The following is a 15,595-nucleotide window of genomic DNA, read 5'->3' as shown; positions in this document are numbered from 1 at the left end:
CTTTCACCTAAATACTTCACCATGCAGGTATCTTTAACTAGGATTCATTTTCCAGTTTTATTCCTGAGGTAAAATTTATATACAATGAAATGTACCTATCTTAAGCATGGATCTTTAAAAAAAATTATATTCATCTATTTGAAAATCTGAGAGAGCATACATCTGTAATCAGGTAAAATTAGACACTTTCTGTCCTGCCTCTTGTTTGCCACCTCCCACCATCCTTCCTCTTACACTGCTGTTTTGTGGTCAAAATGATCAAATCTGACAATTTCACATTCAAATTCAGTTACACCATAATGTATGCTGTTCCCCACACTGTGATACTCTTCTCATGTGGGTATGCATTGGTCCATGTGTCATCTCTACCAGGAAGGCAACCTCCTTTCCTTCCTACTCTGTGCATCCTTTAAGACTAGCTTAGACTTTGCTTTCTCCTCCAACCCAACTATATAAACCAGTCATCTCATTCTATGTGTTCTTATAGCATCTACATTTAAACATTATATTTATAGCTGCACATTGCAACTGTCAATTTACTTATCTGCCTTCTTCACCAGCTTTTAAACTCCTTGAGGCCAGGGCTGTGCTTAACTCCAAGCACAGTGACTGGCACTTAGTAAGAAGTCAAATGCTTGCTGAATCATTATTGCCATTACTAACACAGAGCACCTTTCTAAAGCCTCCCTCCCTGTTTAAAATATACTTTTGCTGTTCTTGTGAGAAACAGAGATGGACAAATATGGGTATGTACTACTTCTCTCATACTTTGTAAAAAAGAAAAACATTTAGTAAGCAAGACAACAGCATAACACCTTCGAAAAGTCACCTCTCTCTGAACTTCCTCAAGAGGAAACGTCCTCATCAACAAAGGGGAAGGCTTAATTAAGAGAAGGCTACGAAAATTAGAAGTCCTCATATAAAATTACTACTGCTAACATTTGAGAACATACAATGTGCCAGGCTCTTATAATTTTTCATATATTAATGTATTAAATCCTCAGCAAACTCTATGAAAGGTACTATTTGTAGTCCCACTTTATAGATGATGAAACTGAGAAAAGAGATATTAATTTGCTCTACTTCCACAGCTAGCAAGATGGAGGTGGGATGCAGACCCAGACAATCTTGGTTTTAAGGACATACTCGTAACCACTGCACTGTACTATCAAGGAACACAGGAACTAAAATAAATATATGGCAGGCCACATCTGTTTAAATTAAAAGTAAATGCTGTGGCAGCCAGTTCAGGTCAGGAAGCTATGGTAGGAAATCTATGAAGACCTGGTATGATGAGGAATCTATGAAGACCTGGTATGATGGGTAGCATACAGCAAGTACTGAGTAAGTGACAACTACTTCATACATGGGAGTAAAAAGATATCACTCAGATTTGGAATTCACTAGAGAATACCAGTGGGTTAGCCTCATTCAAAATAAAGAAAACTTATCTAATGAAGCTACAGAAAGGAAAAAGGAAGAACTCTGTACATAATAAAGTTATATGTGTGTGTGAACATATATATATATATATATATATATAACTTTTACAGAAATTCATATTATGAAACAGTGCTTCAGCCAACTGACAGAGGAGCCCAGACAGTACCAGTTGCTTCAGGTCACCCTTGGGAGCTTGCTCATCAAATCTACATCTCAGAAGAAATACCTACTCCCACATCATTTTGCTGATCGCTACCTACCAGAAGTTTCTAACCTTGGTCTTCCAAAAGGTTTGTTTGCCAATGACTGTCCCAACTCCACCCTGCCATGTATTTAATTGGTTTCCCATCCTCAGACCTCACCAGGAACCCACCATTTACCTCATTTCTTTCCTTAAATCCATGTTTATTTCCTGGTAACTCCTCCACATTCATAATCTTGGCCTGGACAAGTCCCACTACCTACTATATCCAGTCTCCTCCAAAGTGGTTGAGAGCATTTGGATGAAGACAAAAGGAGTTAAGTCAGGTGACACTTTTCTAATATAAATTTCTGTGGCAAAGCTGCCACAGAAGCTGGAGACAGTGACAGAGCTTTCTACTACAATAGTTACTTGAAGTCTAATTTTGTTGAGTGAAAACACTGTAGGCTATGAATTATCCCAAGCACAATTATTGTTGATTAAATCACGAAAGTAATTTCTTCTCTCAGAAGAGAAGAAACAAGCAGCAATTGGTATCTGTTGTGCTTGCTTCTTCATACCAGGCCCTGGGTAAAGTTCTTTTACATGAATCCTCTTTTTAAATCTTCACAGACCCTTATTTTGCAAAACAAGAAACACAGACATAGAAAAGTTAAGTAACTTCCCAAAAGTCACAGAGCTAAGAAGTGGCAGAATCTAAATTCCAATCTAGGTTTATCTGATTCCAAAGCCTATCCACACAGCAAATAAAGGAACTGCTATTCATTGGGGCGCCTAGGTGGCTCAGTGGGTTAAGCCTCTGCCTTCTGCTCAGGTCATGATCCCAGGGTCCTGGGATGGAGCCCCGCATCAGGCTCTCTGCTCAGGAGGGAGCCTGCCTCCTCCTCTCTCTCAGCCTGCCTCTCTGCCTACTTGTGATCTCTGTCTGTCAAATAAATAAATTAAAAATTTTTTTAAAAAGGGAACTGCTCTTCAGCATTCAGTTCCAAACAGTAAAGCAGGAATTTGCTGTGAAGTAAAAGGACCTGAATTTTGAGGAGGGAAATTTCACTAAATGAATGACGTTATCTTAAAAATTGTAAACAGTAGGGACGCCTGGGTGGCTCAGTTGGTTAAGCAGCTGCCTTCGGCTCAGGTCATGATCCCAGCGTCCTGGGATCGAGTCCCACATCGGGCTCCTTGCTCAGCAGGGAGCCTGCTTCTCCCTCTGCCTCTGCCTGCCATTCTGTCTGCCTGTGCTCGCTCTCTCCCCCCCTCTCTCTGATAAATAAATAAAATCTTAAAAAAAAAAAAAAAACTTTCTAAAAATTGTAAACAGTAAAGAAATAGAACAGAAGGTAATAGAAACATGTACCTTAGGACTTTAGGACAACAGATTCCAAAGAGTTCTAAGAAAGGTAAGATATGAGACCATTATTAAGAGACTATATAGGGCATAAGCTTTTTATTTTTTATTTATTTATTTATTTATTTATTTGACAGAGAGAGAGAAATCACAAGTAGGCGGAGAGTCAGGCAGAGAGAGAGAGAGAAGCAGGCTCCCGCTGAGCAAAGAGCCCGATGCGGGGCTCGATCCCAGGACACTGAGATCATGACCTGAGCCGAAGGCAGCGGCTTAATCCACTGAGCCACCCAGGCGCCCCGGGCATAAGCTTTTTAAAATATTCAGAAAAAGACTAGACTAATGTTTGAGTAGACCTATACTGCCCAGAAAATAAAATGTTAACAGACAATATAAGACAGAGGGTAGTCCCATTTTATTAACACCTTCTTCAGTATTATCCTGAAAATAAAACAACAGAATAAACAGTCAAGAGAGACTTCAAGGCTGAAGGTCTGAGACAATGAAAAGAATGGTTTTAAGTGAGCTCAAGTTTCTAATTATAAGAGAATATTTCATAGATAAAAATTTCCCAGCTACTATAGCTGATTTTTAAAAGCCACGGAGAACAAAAGCAACAGAAGATGACTAACTTGTAAATGTTATACTTATTTTCAAAAAGGAAAAATGATAGATTATTTTTGGTACACCAAAATTTCACTGAGGAAAACCTACAGTTGAACTAAACTCATTTCCTGTACCATGACTTCATAAAAGGACCCAAGTTTTTCATCATATTCTTGTTGACATGCTGACAAAACTAAAAACCAGCGAACTATACAAGAGAATCGGAAGTTGGCTGACTACCCAGTGCAACTTTTAGAAGACTAGTAAGGACCACAGCCCATTAAGCATCTTGTAAATGATTTAGAGTAATATTTTTCAAACAACAATGTCTATAAATAAGGAGTTTAGCAGAATTCCAAATCCTGCTGGATTTGGATTAATTTCAATAATCCAAATATGCTGAGAGCCAACACATATCCCTAACAAGATAACCATAAAAACAAAACTCAAAATATAATCAAGAGCTAAAACGAACAACAGGGAATCCACACTTTAAAAGCTAACAGTCAAGGGCCCCTGGGTGGCTCAGCTGTTAAGTGCCTGCTTTCAGCTCAGATCATGATCCTGAGGTTCCTGGGACTAAGCCCCACACTGGGCTCCCTGCTCTGTGGGAAGCCTGCTTCTCCCTCTCCCACTCCTCCTGCCTGTTTCCCTCTCTTGCTGTCTCTCTGTCAAATAAATAAATTGAAATTAAAAAAAAAAAAAAAAGCTTACAGTCAAATTTTTAAAACTTCAAGTATTAAATGGGATTTAATGTTGGCTCCAGCAGATGTGAAAAAGACCTTAAACACTTAAATTGCTCTTGAGCTCATGAATCAATACCTTAGTATTTTTTAAAAAGTAATGTAAAATCTTAGTCTGTACTGAAGAAAAAAGTACATTGAAATACAAAGAATGTAATATAATTGTGTTCTGTAACAGATCCACTTGGAAAACTATTTGATGCCTACAAACAAAAGATGACACTGCCTGTTCTTCTTGCAATCATTTATAGAATCAAGTTAATTCTCCAACAGCTTCTATGAGTTTTTCAGCATCCAGTCCACTCTCTCACTAACACCATTCCTATTCTAATTCTTGATGGTTCCGGTGTCCATGTAGCAGATGATCCTACTAAAATACCTAGTTTTCTTCAGATGCCAACTAACCTCTAGACCTTTTCATTACTACCTACACTGCCTTCCTAATGTTAATTAAGTACCTACCTCCTATTATTCCTTCTAGTACCCTGATTTCAAAAAACATTCGAGCCCACAAAGACTGTAACAAACTAATCTTACCACTTCCTTTCACTGTCCCTCAAACCCATTCCCCCCAGCTGTATTCTCCTTCCTCTCATTCACCTTAGATTCCATGGTTCACTATTATCATTCTCTTGATTCCTCCTCAATTCTTTTGCCCTTCTCCCCCTCTTTTATAATCGCCTGGCAAAACCCAACTAGGTAAATTCAGCTCTTCTGGCAGCTAACCTCAAGTGGGCCCTTGGCAATGCTGCCTGGCAATACTGCCACATTTCTTTAATCCATTCCCTTCTACTGCCAGACAACTTCACTCCTTCTCTTAGAACTGCCTACCCCATCTTCACTCTGGGCTAACTTTGTACCCGTGATCATAGACAAAATGGAATTTTGAAAATCTGTATTTTCTTCCATCACACCTATAGACTTAGTTCTACCCAAAAACTCTACCTCTTCTCCTCTTACTGGATGAACTGTTTGTGCTCCTACTTAACCCTAACCTGTCCACCCTTATACTGAATTCCATCCTCTCCACTCTAGGGAATGTTACAAGACAGGTTTTTGCCACAATCTAAGAAGTACTTTCTAACAATTAGAGCTGACAAAAAGTAGAATAAATTATATCACAAAGTAATGGCTATTTAACTCGAAGATTCCTTTGACAAAAGGGAGTTATGTAGTAATTGGAAGTCCAAATAATCAATCACACCCTCTCAGCTCCAGGGTTCTATGGTTTTAGAAAGTATAAACTTGAAAAAGCTTAGTATAAAGTAATAGTATTAACTGGAACGTACGCACTTTTCTCACCCTTGGTAACCTCTGTTAAATTCTTCAAGTGTTTTTCTGTTGAACACAAGAGGAGTCTTTGGGGAAGAAAGAACAATGGAATGGAAGAATGACCAATTGCTACCATTTTCTACTACTATTTAGAAACCCATTTAACCATTTTGTAATCATTCTCAAACTGCTGCATTTCCAGAACTGCTACCTTAAAAATTCTCTTGGGAATATCTAATAGAATTGCATCTTCCAAGAACAAGTGTGTAATTCTAATATTCTTATACTACCTTTCACTAAGTATTGTATATAAATTACATCGTGGAGGGGTGCCTGGGTGGCTCAGTCAGCTAATCAGCTGCCTTCAGCTCAAGTCATGATCCCAGGGTCCTGGGATGAAGCCCCACGTTGGGCTCCCTGACCAGCAGAGAGCCTGCTTCTCCCTCTCCCTCTGTCTGCAGCTCTGCCTACTTTGTGCTCTGTCAAATAAATAAAATCTTAAAAAAAAAAAAAAAAAATTAGATCATGGAATTTGAGCCATAATGTGTTTACTAATTGTATCTGATCTTTTCATTATTTAAACAACTGTCTTCTACAATTAACTAAAAAAAGGAGTGCATTAAAAATGAAAAAATTGGGCAATGGGAAAGATCACAAAATTTTACCTTTTGTTAAGACAACAGCATGTTAAATATATTTACCTTTAACAATCTTCTTTGCACAGTCATTATACACTTGCTCTTGAGAGGTGTTTGACTGGAACACTCGGTCAAATGCATACGGCTTGGACTGAAAAATAGAAACAAAGATTTCAACTACACAAAGTAAAGGTGAACGGCCACTTCTAAGTTCCTTTAAAGATGTCATTATATATTTAACCTTCTAAATAGAGTACCTACTATATATATTACTTCGTGTCACAGAATCTTGTGGAAAGGACCTTAAGGATCACAAAGTACAAATCCAATAGAATGAACTCCACAAAACCAAAAATGTCTATTTTTGTCTTTGTTCTATTTCCAGGACTTACCACTACTATAACAAGCACTCATATACTGCTGAGTGAATTTTATTTAAGGATTGTCTACTATGGCAAGCACTAAGACTATACTTTCAATAATAGTATCATTTTGCCGATAAAGAAACTAGAATCCTGAAATGTAAAAAAGGTTAATGACAAAATTAAAATTTAAATTCAAATCTCCCACCAATTCAGAGCTCCCTCCACTACTTCCCATTAGGCTTTTCATTTTACTGCAATAGCTTTTCAGTCATTTCATTCATTTAAAAATTTTTATGGGATGCCCGATACACTAGACATACATCTCACTAGAATGATGACCAAGACAGAGACATGCTTTAGTGGAGGTTAAGTAATAGTGGGACAGACATTAGACAAATAATTATGTGACTAGCATTCTGACTCATGCAACAGAATGCTATGAGAGCATATAAGAGAAGAACCTGAATCTGGGAGAAGGCAAAAGAATGCCAGGGAACCACTCTGGAGAAGGGATATTTAAGAACTGAAAAAAAGAGTAGCACCTAGCTCATTGCTTGCCTCTTCAATATACTAGTCTCGGGAGGGTGAATGCAGGAAGTACCCTAGGTACTGGACGCATAAATCCTAAGGCAGAGGGCGCCTGGGCGGCTCAGTTGGTTAGCTGCTTCTGCTCAGGTCACGATCCCAGTGTCCAGGGATGGAGCCAAGGATCTGGATCCCTGCTCAGCGGGGAGCCGGCTTTTCCCTCTCCCTCTGCCTGCTGCTCCCCCTACTTGTGCACACTCTCTGTCAAATAAATAAATAAAACCTTTAAAAAAAAAAAAGATCCTAAGGCAGAAATGAGGCTGCAGAATACAATAAACCAAAAGTTAAGTTGGAAGTTATGGAGCAAAGCTCCAATGTGACAACACAGTAAAAAGGCAAATAACAGCAGTATTATTTTGAAAAGTTCTGACCTTGTGGGTCTCCTGAAAGGATCCTGGGGACTCATTTAAAGAACTGACACAGTCTGAAGTTGAGCCAGAGGGATGAAATGAAAAATATTAGAGTATAGCATCCATGCAAGTGAAGGAAAAATTACTGAGGGAGTGATTGTGTCAAATATAGCTGTGAGGTCAAGGCAAAATTGAAAAACAGCCATTTAAAAAGGTTAGCGTGGAAAGAGATTAAAAAAGAATGGGAAGTAGGGGCACCTGGGTGGCTCAGTTCTTAAGCATCTGTCTTCACCTCAGGTCATGATCCCAGAGTCCTGGGATCAAGTCCCATTGGGCTCCCTGCTCAGAGGGAAGCCTCCTTCTCCCTCTCCCAGTCCCCCTGCTTGTGTTTCCTCCTCTCTTGCTGTGTCTCTCTCTGACAAATAAATAAATAAAATCCTAAAAAAAAAAAAAAAGAAAGAAAGAAAGAAAGAAAGAATGGGAAGTAACTAAGTAGAGAAATCTGGCTGAGGGTCTAAAGACTTTTTTTTAAAAGGACAAGATCTGAGTAGGTTTAAATGTTGGCCGGAACAATCTAGTAAACTAAAAGAAAAAATAACATATACAGATGTAAGAGGAGAGCAAGGAGGTCTAGTATTTGAAAGTATATGCTTGCTCTCTACCCTTTCTTAAAGGAAAGGAAGGAATCTAGACCTTAAATACAAAACAATCATGGCCATCCAAAAAATCCTTAACTTTATAGAATACTTCCTAGGCCTCTGCTAAAAAAGACCTTACTTTTTAGGAATTATGATTCACAATCTCCTTCCCCAAAACTTGGAATAACAGTTAAAATGAAAAGTACAATGAAACAGATATTCCTAAATGGCTATCCAAAATCATCAATAATTCTCCTTCCCTTTGCAGCTTCCCATTACATAGGCTGGGAAGCTAACTACCTGATAGCCTAGTCTCCTTGCAACCAGTGACCCATTTCTGGATACTACAAAGTAAGTGACGGTCTGCTGAAGGGTCTTGGGAAAGGGTTTTGTTTTTTTTTTTGATAAAAAGGACCATCTCAGCTGTAGCTGCCCTTTCTCCTTTCTGGAATGATGAAGCTGTAGCATCCATCTTAAAAACATGAAGAAGAATCAATAGCTTAAGGATGACAATAGATAACAGTTTCAGTAAGCAGCAGCACTAGGGGCCCAGCTCCAGACTTTTAACATGTAAGAATAATAATCTCTTTAAATCTCTTTGTTGTTTGTTTGCCCTCTGCAGCAGAAAGCATTCTTAAAGGATATACTATGATGACTTCACTTTGGCATCAATTAAAAGTTGGCATCTTAATGTCTATTCTTTGCCTGTGAGACAAACATAAAAGTGTCCTTTTAAAAAAAAAAAAGATAGATTTTTTTATTTGGCAGAGAGAGACAGACAGACACACAGACACACACAGAGAACACAAGCAGGAGGAGGAGCCAGAGAGGAGAAGCAGACTCCCCACCAAGCAGGGAGCCCGATGTGAGGCTCTATCCCAGAACCCTGGGATCCTGACCCCAGCCGAAGGCAGCCACTTAACGACTGAACCACTCAGGCACCCCTAAAAGTGTCCTTTTGCTAAAATTCTACAAAGACATTAACCTTCAATTTTACAGGTGCAACGAAAAAGAGACAATCTATTCTTTTAGTGATTATACAAGACGTATTTGTGATAAACAATTTTTTTTGTGATAAACAATTTTTAAAACACAAGTACATTCAAAATAACAATCAGCAGCCAGAGATAAACCACACTAATTTTTTCTATGTGAAAAGAAAATAAATTTTCCTCTTCATGTATCCAGAAAACATTTATTTAGCACCTGTAAGGTATCAGAAATTGTGAATGAGTAAAAAGAATTTTAGAAATGTTATTTAATTAGTACAGACTATAGGGTTCAAAGAACAGAAAATAAGACTGGGTAGAATCTTGAAATATACAGCTCCTGGGTGGCTCAATCAGTTAAGCATCTGCCTTTGGCTCGGGTCATGATCCCTGGGTCCTGAGATCAGGTCCTATGTTCCTGGAATCAAGCCCTGCATCAGGCTCCCTGCTGGATAGGGAGTCTGCTTCTTCCTCTACCCTTCCCCCTGCTTGTGCTTTCTCTCTCTCAAATAAATAAATAAGATCTTAAAAAAGAAAAAAATCTTGAATATAAAGCTAAGAAACTGTGTAAAATAGGATCAAATACAAGTGGTTCAGTAATGTTAACAGAACTGAAATGGAAACAACCTCTAGCATTAAAGAACTCACAATCTGGCAGAGTCAAGAACAGACTGCAACTAGCCAAAATACACATTTAATAAAAATGCATAAAAATATACTATGAAAACAAAAATTAAAAAATGATTAACTCAAACTGTGCTCGCAAGAAGCAAATTAATCAACAGAAAATAGGCAATAGCATGAAGAAAACTGCATCCTTCCAAAAGAAGTAATAACATACTAAAATAAACATTTAAAAAATATAAAGAACAAACACCACTGAGCTTGAAGTTATCCCATTATTACATCAGTAAAAAGAGTGGTCATAAACCATTTAGAAAGAAATATACCAAAAATAATGGGTAATAGGGACACCCAGGTAGCTCAGTCAACTGAAGCATCTGCCTTCAGTTGAGGTCATGATCCCAGGATCCTGGGATCGAGTCCCCCATCTGGCTCCTTGCTCAGAGGGGAGCCTGCTTCTCCCTCAGCCTGAGGCACTCCCTGCTTTTGCACATTCTCTGACAAATTAAAAAAAAAAAAAAAAGAAAAGAAAAAAAAAGAAAAAAGAGGGTAACAGTAAAACTTGCCTAAAAAGTACTTTATGCAGGTGTTTACTATGGCATTCCTTACAGCAAACATGCAAACTAAAAAATAACTAAGCTGGGATTAAGTGTTATGTTCTATCACTGTTGAATCAAAAATTAAGTGCTAAGCATTAAGTTGACAAAGATCTTTTAATTCCAAAACTAAACTATAATTTTGGTATGTAAGGTAAATGTTTAATTAGAGATCTAGTCATGAAATTACTAACTGATAATAGCATCCTGGAATGAAAAACAAGACTTATGAAATATAAAAATTACTTCTAATAGTCTACAATTAAGGGACATCTCCTAACCAAAACTTTTCAAATAAATTAAAGAAAGGAAAGCTCATTATCTGGACATCCGTATCTTAAAAACCTGGTTCTTGGCCTTGAAATGTATATTAGGTAGTCTTATTTCTATGAACCTTCAAAGATACTTCAACTCATAAAATATATTCACACCTGACAGGCTTCAAAGGGACAAAACCAAATAGGAATAAGCTTATTTGAACTGCAACCACAACGAAGATTTTTTTTTTTTCTTTTTAAGATTTTATTTTAAAGTAGTCTCTATGCCTAACTTAGGGCTTGAACTCACAACCTTGAGGTTAAGAGTCACAAGATCCACTGACTGAGCCGTCCAGGGACCCTATATCTTAGATTTCTTAAGTGAAGTGGCTCCTGTCTATATCTGGAGAGACCAGACTGAACACCAAATCTGGTTATAAAGGTCACCCTCCTAAGCAGGAATATACCTTTCTCTGGAATTCTGAATAGTGACCCTCAGATCACATGGGATTGTATCTTACCAGACTTTGCTTAGTCTGACAATGATTGTTAGTTAACATATCATAATTGTACAGGTATGTGATGAGGGCTTCTTTCTCTAAGATTTGAGAGACAGAGAGCCCGCCTGTGCATGCATGCACATGTGTGAATGCTCATGCAACCTGGGCTAGGGGCAGGGGCAGAGAATCTTGTGGAGCAGGAGGCAGAGCTCAATCTTGGGACCCAGGAGAACATGACCTGAGCTGAAAACAAAAGAGTCAGGAGGAAGGCTTCTTCTCTTTCAATTTTCACTCTTATGGTAATGAGGATCAAACACCATAACATCGTTCATTTGAAAAGAGAAATCCTGTTGAGCTATAGACAAGGACTAGACAAGATGATCTAATTAGGTTTTACTTTCCTTTAATTTCAATGAACTGCAACAGCCTGTTGTTGGTTCTGACAGTCTATTCGGTATACCATATAAGGAACCATGATTGGTCACGATACTTAACAATACAAATATGCACATTCCACTTTTACAATTCATAAAAGAGTAACTTTTTCTATTGATTTTTTTTTTCCTGGAGTTTTCAGCAGGCTTATTTCAACTACATAAGATGTTACCCTTGTCCTCTTTTGTGGATAACAAGTTCTCTTATTTAAAGCAAATTCTATTTTTATCAAGTAAAGGTTTTCCTTAAATAATTCACTTAATTCATTTTTGTGATGTGGTATTTATACCTCTTCAACAAGCACTTAATTACCCTAAAGAGTTGTATAAAGACTGTAAAACATAGAGCAACACTACAGGATTACAAGATTTGCCTGCCACAGGATATATTATATTAAAGTCACTGATGTAACAAGAATAAAAAGTTTTGACAAAAGTGAACTTAGATGAAAATGAGAATCCTCAGAAATTATTTTCTACAGGAGCACAGACTATATCTATAATTCGATCACATTATAAACTAAAATACTTACCCTTTTACATTTTGATTTAACCAGAAGATTGTATACAAAATGTTTTAAGATCACATTTAAAATAATTTAGTTTTAAATGCCACATTGCAGCAATCCTTTCTTAAAACTGTTCATTTGGAATCAGGATCCAGTAAAATGAACAAAACAAATCTAGAGATTTTTAGAACTTTAAAATTTCACTCTCCCAGCTATACCTCATAAATTTTCAACAGCCTTTGAAAAAACTCATTAAAAAAAATTGAGATGTCTTGTAACCAATAACTTAAGTATGTGCAGGATTAGCTTTTGAAAATAATGAAGTAAACATGCTGCCTTACATTTCTTAAGGCTAGGTGACTCTGCTGTATTTCTGCTTAAACTTTAAAATAATAAAAAAAAAAGACTAAAGATGCTTACAAGTTTACCTAAAGGCCAACTGTTTATTACAGATTCACAACTCAATCACTTATCCATTATTTCTATTATTATTTATATTTATTTACATTGTTCAGGAAACTTAAATAAGAACTTATAAGAACTTTATTCAAAGGAAACAACCTAAAATACAAGTGTGCTTACTGTGGTAACTATTTTAACTCTTTCCTCCTATGTCTTATTTGGGCAGAAAGCTGCCTTCTCGATGTATTTTGGGAATCCTATCATTCCAACAATGAATCTTGGTAATACTTACAGATTTGCTTAAACACACACAAAAATCTGCAAAAATAAGATATTCTTTATACAAGTCTAAAAGGAAAATCCTTTTGATGTATCAATCACTGTTGAGTAGCTGAATAATCACAAAAACTATGAGAAACTAGTAGCCAGTTTGCCAACTAACCCAGGCCTTGCAAGCTTCCTGATTCCATGTCAGAGATATCCTAAAGGAAAAGGATGACTACTGTGCTTAACTTCGTAGTTTTACCAATGTCATTTATCGTTTTTCTCATGAACTTGTTAACAAAAAAACCAGCCACACAGTAGTAGCTGGCAGTTGTTGGTAATCTAATGACTTCTTTGCCAAACGCCTACAGAGCAACAGAGAGCTATGACATTCAATTTCTAAAGCTGAACTTTGCAAACTTTCACATAAAAATTCTTAAAAGAACTTCAATCCTGTCTTGTAGGTCAATGCTCTTCACCATCAGTGTCCCATCTCCTATGACCCCCTTTGTTGCTTTTCCAAACTAAACTGTGCAAACAATATGCTAAATATGGAATGCCATCAGAGGAAAAAAAAACTAACATTTAGATTCTGTACCATGATAGCAACCTAGAAAAAATTCTGCCACAATGGCATTACCAAAAAAGATAGATTTATTTTAGTCACAATTCACTCTTCTGTAAGCAGTGTCCTCCTACCTACCCATTTTAACCTTCCTGAACGGGGGTTGTAAAATATTTGCAGATACCTTTCAAGACCAGAGATCAGACCTAAAATAAAATAAGTTAAAAAAAAAAAATCAACCTTATATTCTGGTTTCCCTGACAATAATCAACCAACTCTGGTCATGTTTTATACCACAAAGGACACTACTTCTCCATCCTTGAGATTTATCAAAATCAATTTTTCAAGGTAGAAGTAGGGATCTAGTACTAACAATAAATCCAATTTACTGATCAAATTTATTTTCTTTTTAAAGCTTGCATCTGTAATACCCTGATACAAAGTTAACACTCTTTGCTATACTGCTACCCCATAAAACCCAGTAAGAGTATATAGGTCATTCTGGGCACCTATTTGACCCAGTCTGAGTTGGCCAGATCAGCTAGAAAACTGAAGAAAACTTGATCACTCCTATTTCAAAAGAGAACTCAGTCAAACAGTCGCCGATTCGCAATTTTTAATAGTTAACATGAGCATTCATTCATCACTCAAAGGACGGGTGGGTGAACGTAAGAGATACAGGTATATTTGCAGTCATTCGATAATTTTCCTCCTCCCGAGAGAAATATGGTTCATCACGTAGCTGTGCCTTCTGTTTCTATACAACTAGGTATGTTTACTACTTAAGGTACAGTAGGGCTGGTCTTGAACCTCAACATTCCTAGCTGAACTTTAATCCTGCACGTGTTACAAATGGTAAACTTGCGGGCAGTCCAAAACACCAACAGCAAGTGCGCACATACAAGCAGAAACGTACGCAAATATGCACTAAACTCTCCCCGGACAGTTCCTCCAGCGCCCCAGGTGGGGGAGTGTCCCAGACGGAGACCAGGCGCCTCCCTTCTCTCCGAACTTAAGACCCGGTGAGGGCGATCCAGGAACACCCACGGAGCTGCGCAGTCTCCCTCCCCAGGGTTATTTGAACCGGCAAACTCTACCGGGGGGCGGGGTTGGGGACACCACTGCTCGTTCTCAATTCTGCACCCCGCCACTTCCCAGAACTCCGGGCCCAGCCAGGAGCAAAGGAGCAGGACGGGGGGGACCGGGCTCACTCACCGCAATCATGACCGTGTCTTCTCCCTGAAACTTGGCGATGTACTTATCGCCGCGGTTCACCTCAGACTCGTTGAGAGGTCTGAAGCGACACATCACTTTGATGTTGCACTCGGCCGGGTCCGCCATCTTTCTCGCTGCCGGGGCCGGAGGCCGGGAGCCACTCCCCGCCACTCAGTCTGGAAGGAAGCGGGCCCGAGCTGAAAGTAAGGGTCGCGAAGGTTGAGAGAGTCAGCAGTCTGCAGCGCCGCGCTTCCCCCGGCGGGAGTGGCCGGGAAACCCGGACTCGAAGCACCGGTGCCGGTAGCCGTCGCCCTGAAGCTCACTTCCGATCCATCATGGCAGCCATGGCGGCGGCGGCACGGGTGGAGAGTCAGCGGCTCCTCAGCTTCTCTCTCTCCTTGGACTGGGCAAACTACAGGGGCTCAAGAGGATTCCAGACCTCGGGAAAGTCGCCCCCCTACTTCTTCGGAGACAGCAGGCCGGGCACACCTTTTGCTCGCCCGGCTGTCCGCTCGCCGGCTCGCCGGCAGCCGCCCGATCACTCCCGAGGCCGCAGACCGGCGACTGGGCGTCGGGATGGGCGGGGCGCGAGGAGCACGGCGCAAGCGCGGCGGGTCCCGGCTCCCTGACAACCAATCCGCGTCCGCGCCCGGCCGCGCCGCCGCCCTACCGCCACTCTTCGCCCAGGGGTCGCGGATTCAAGTTTTACCGGCCGCTCACTGCCAGAGGTGCCTTCGGTTACTCCAATGCCTGACCTGACCGCAGAACTTCCCAGAGCGAAGGCAGATGCGTTTAGCTTTCTTTTCTTCAGGGGTCAAGGGATTTGTTAAAACTTACGTTGTAGTTTATTTAAATACAGTACTATATTCCTAATAAGGAAGTGTTTGCTTTCTATTTGGTCTGGAGATAAAATTGGTGCCCAGTCCGCCTTATTAGAGCACCTTGCCAGAGAAAAGATTTGAATGAAGGGTGACGCGTGGCTCTCCAGTTGAAGCGGTTACTATTTCCTGAGAGAGTGGGCTGGCGAGTCAAGAAAGAAAAAGGAAATTTATCCTA

At 39.3% G+C, this 15,595-nt stretch overlaps 1 protein-coding gene across 1 annotated transcript in view; it reads right to left on the bottom strand.

Annotated features, from left to right (window-relative positions):
* KIF5B (kinesin family member 5B) overlaps positions 1–15,106 on the bottom strand; it is a 47,409-nt gene extending 32,303 nt beyond the window's left edge. Inside the window, exons 1-2 of the mRNA XM_032349343.1 lie at positions 14,540–15,106; positions 6,310–6,397 (exon numbers count right to left, since the gene is read on the bottom strand). Coding sequence (XP_032205234.1) covers positions 6,310–6,397; positions 14,540–14,665 — 214 coding nt within the window. The 5' untranslated portion in view covers positions 14,666–15,106. The remainder of the gene's footprint in view (positions 1–6,309; positions 6,398–14,539) is intronic.
* Between the last annotated feature and the right edge of the window lie 489 nt (positions 15,107–15,595).

The sequence above is a fragment of the Mustela erminea genome, chromosome 6, assembly GCF_009829155.1.
Source record: "Mustela erminea isolate mMusErm1 chromosome 6, mMusErm1.Pri, whole genome shotgun sequence".
NCBI classification, from domain to species: Eukaryota; Metazoa; Chordata; class Mammalia; order Carnivora; family Mustelidae; genus Mustela; species Mustela erminea.
Note: the sequence above shows the minus strand (reverse complement) of the source record. Positions and strands in the feature narration are given on the sequence as shown.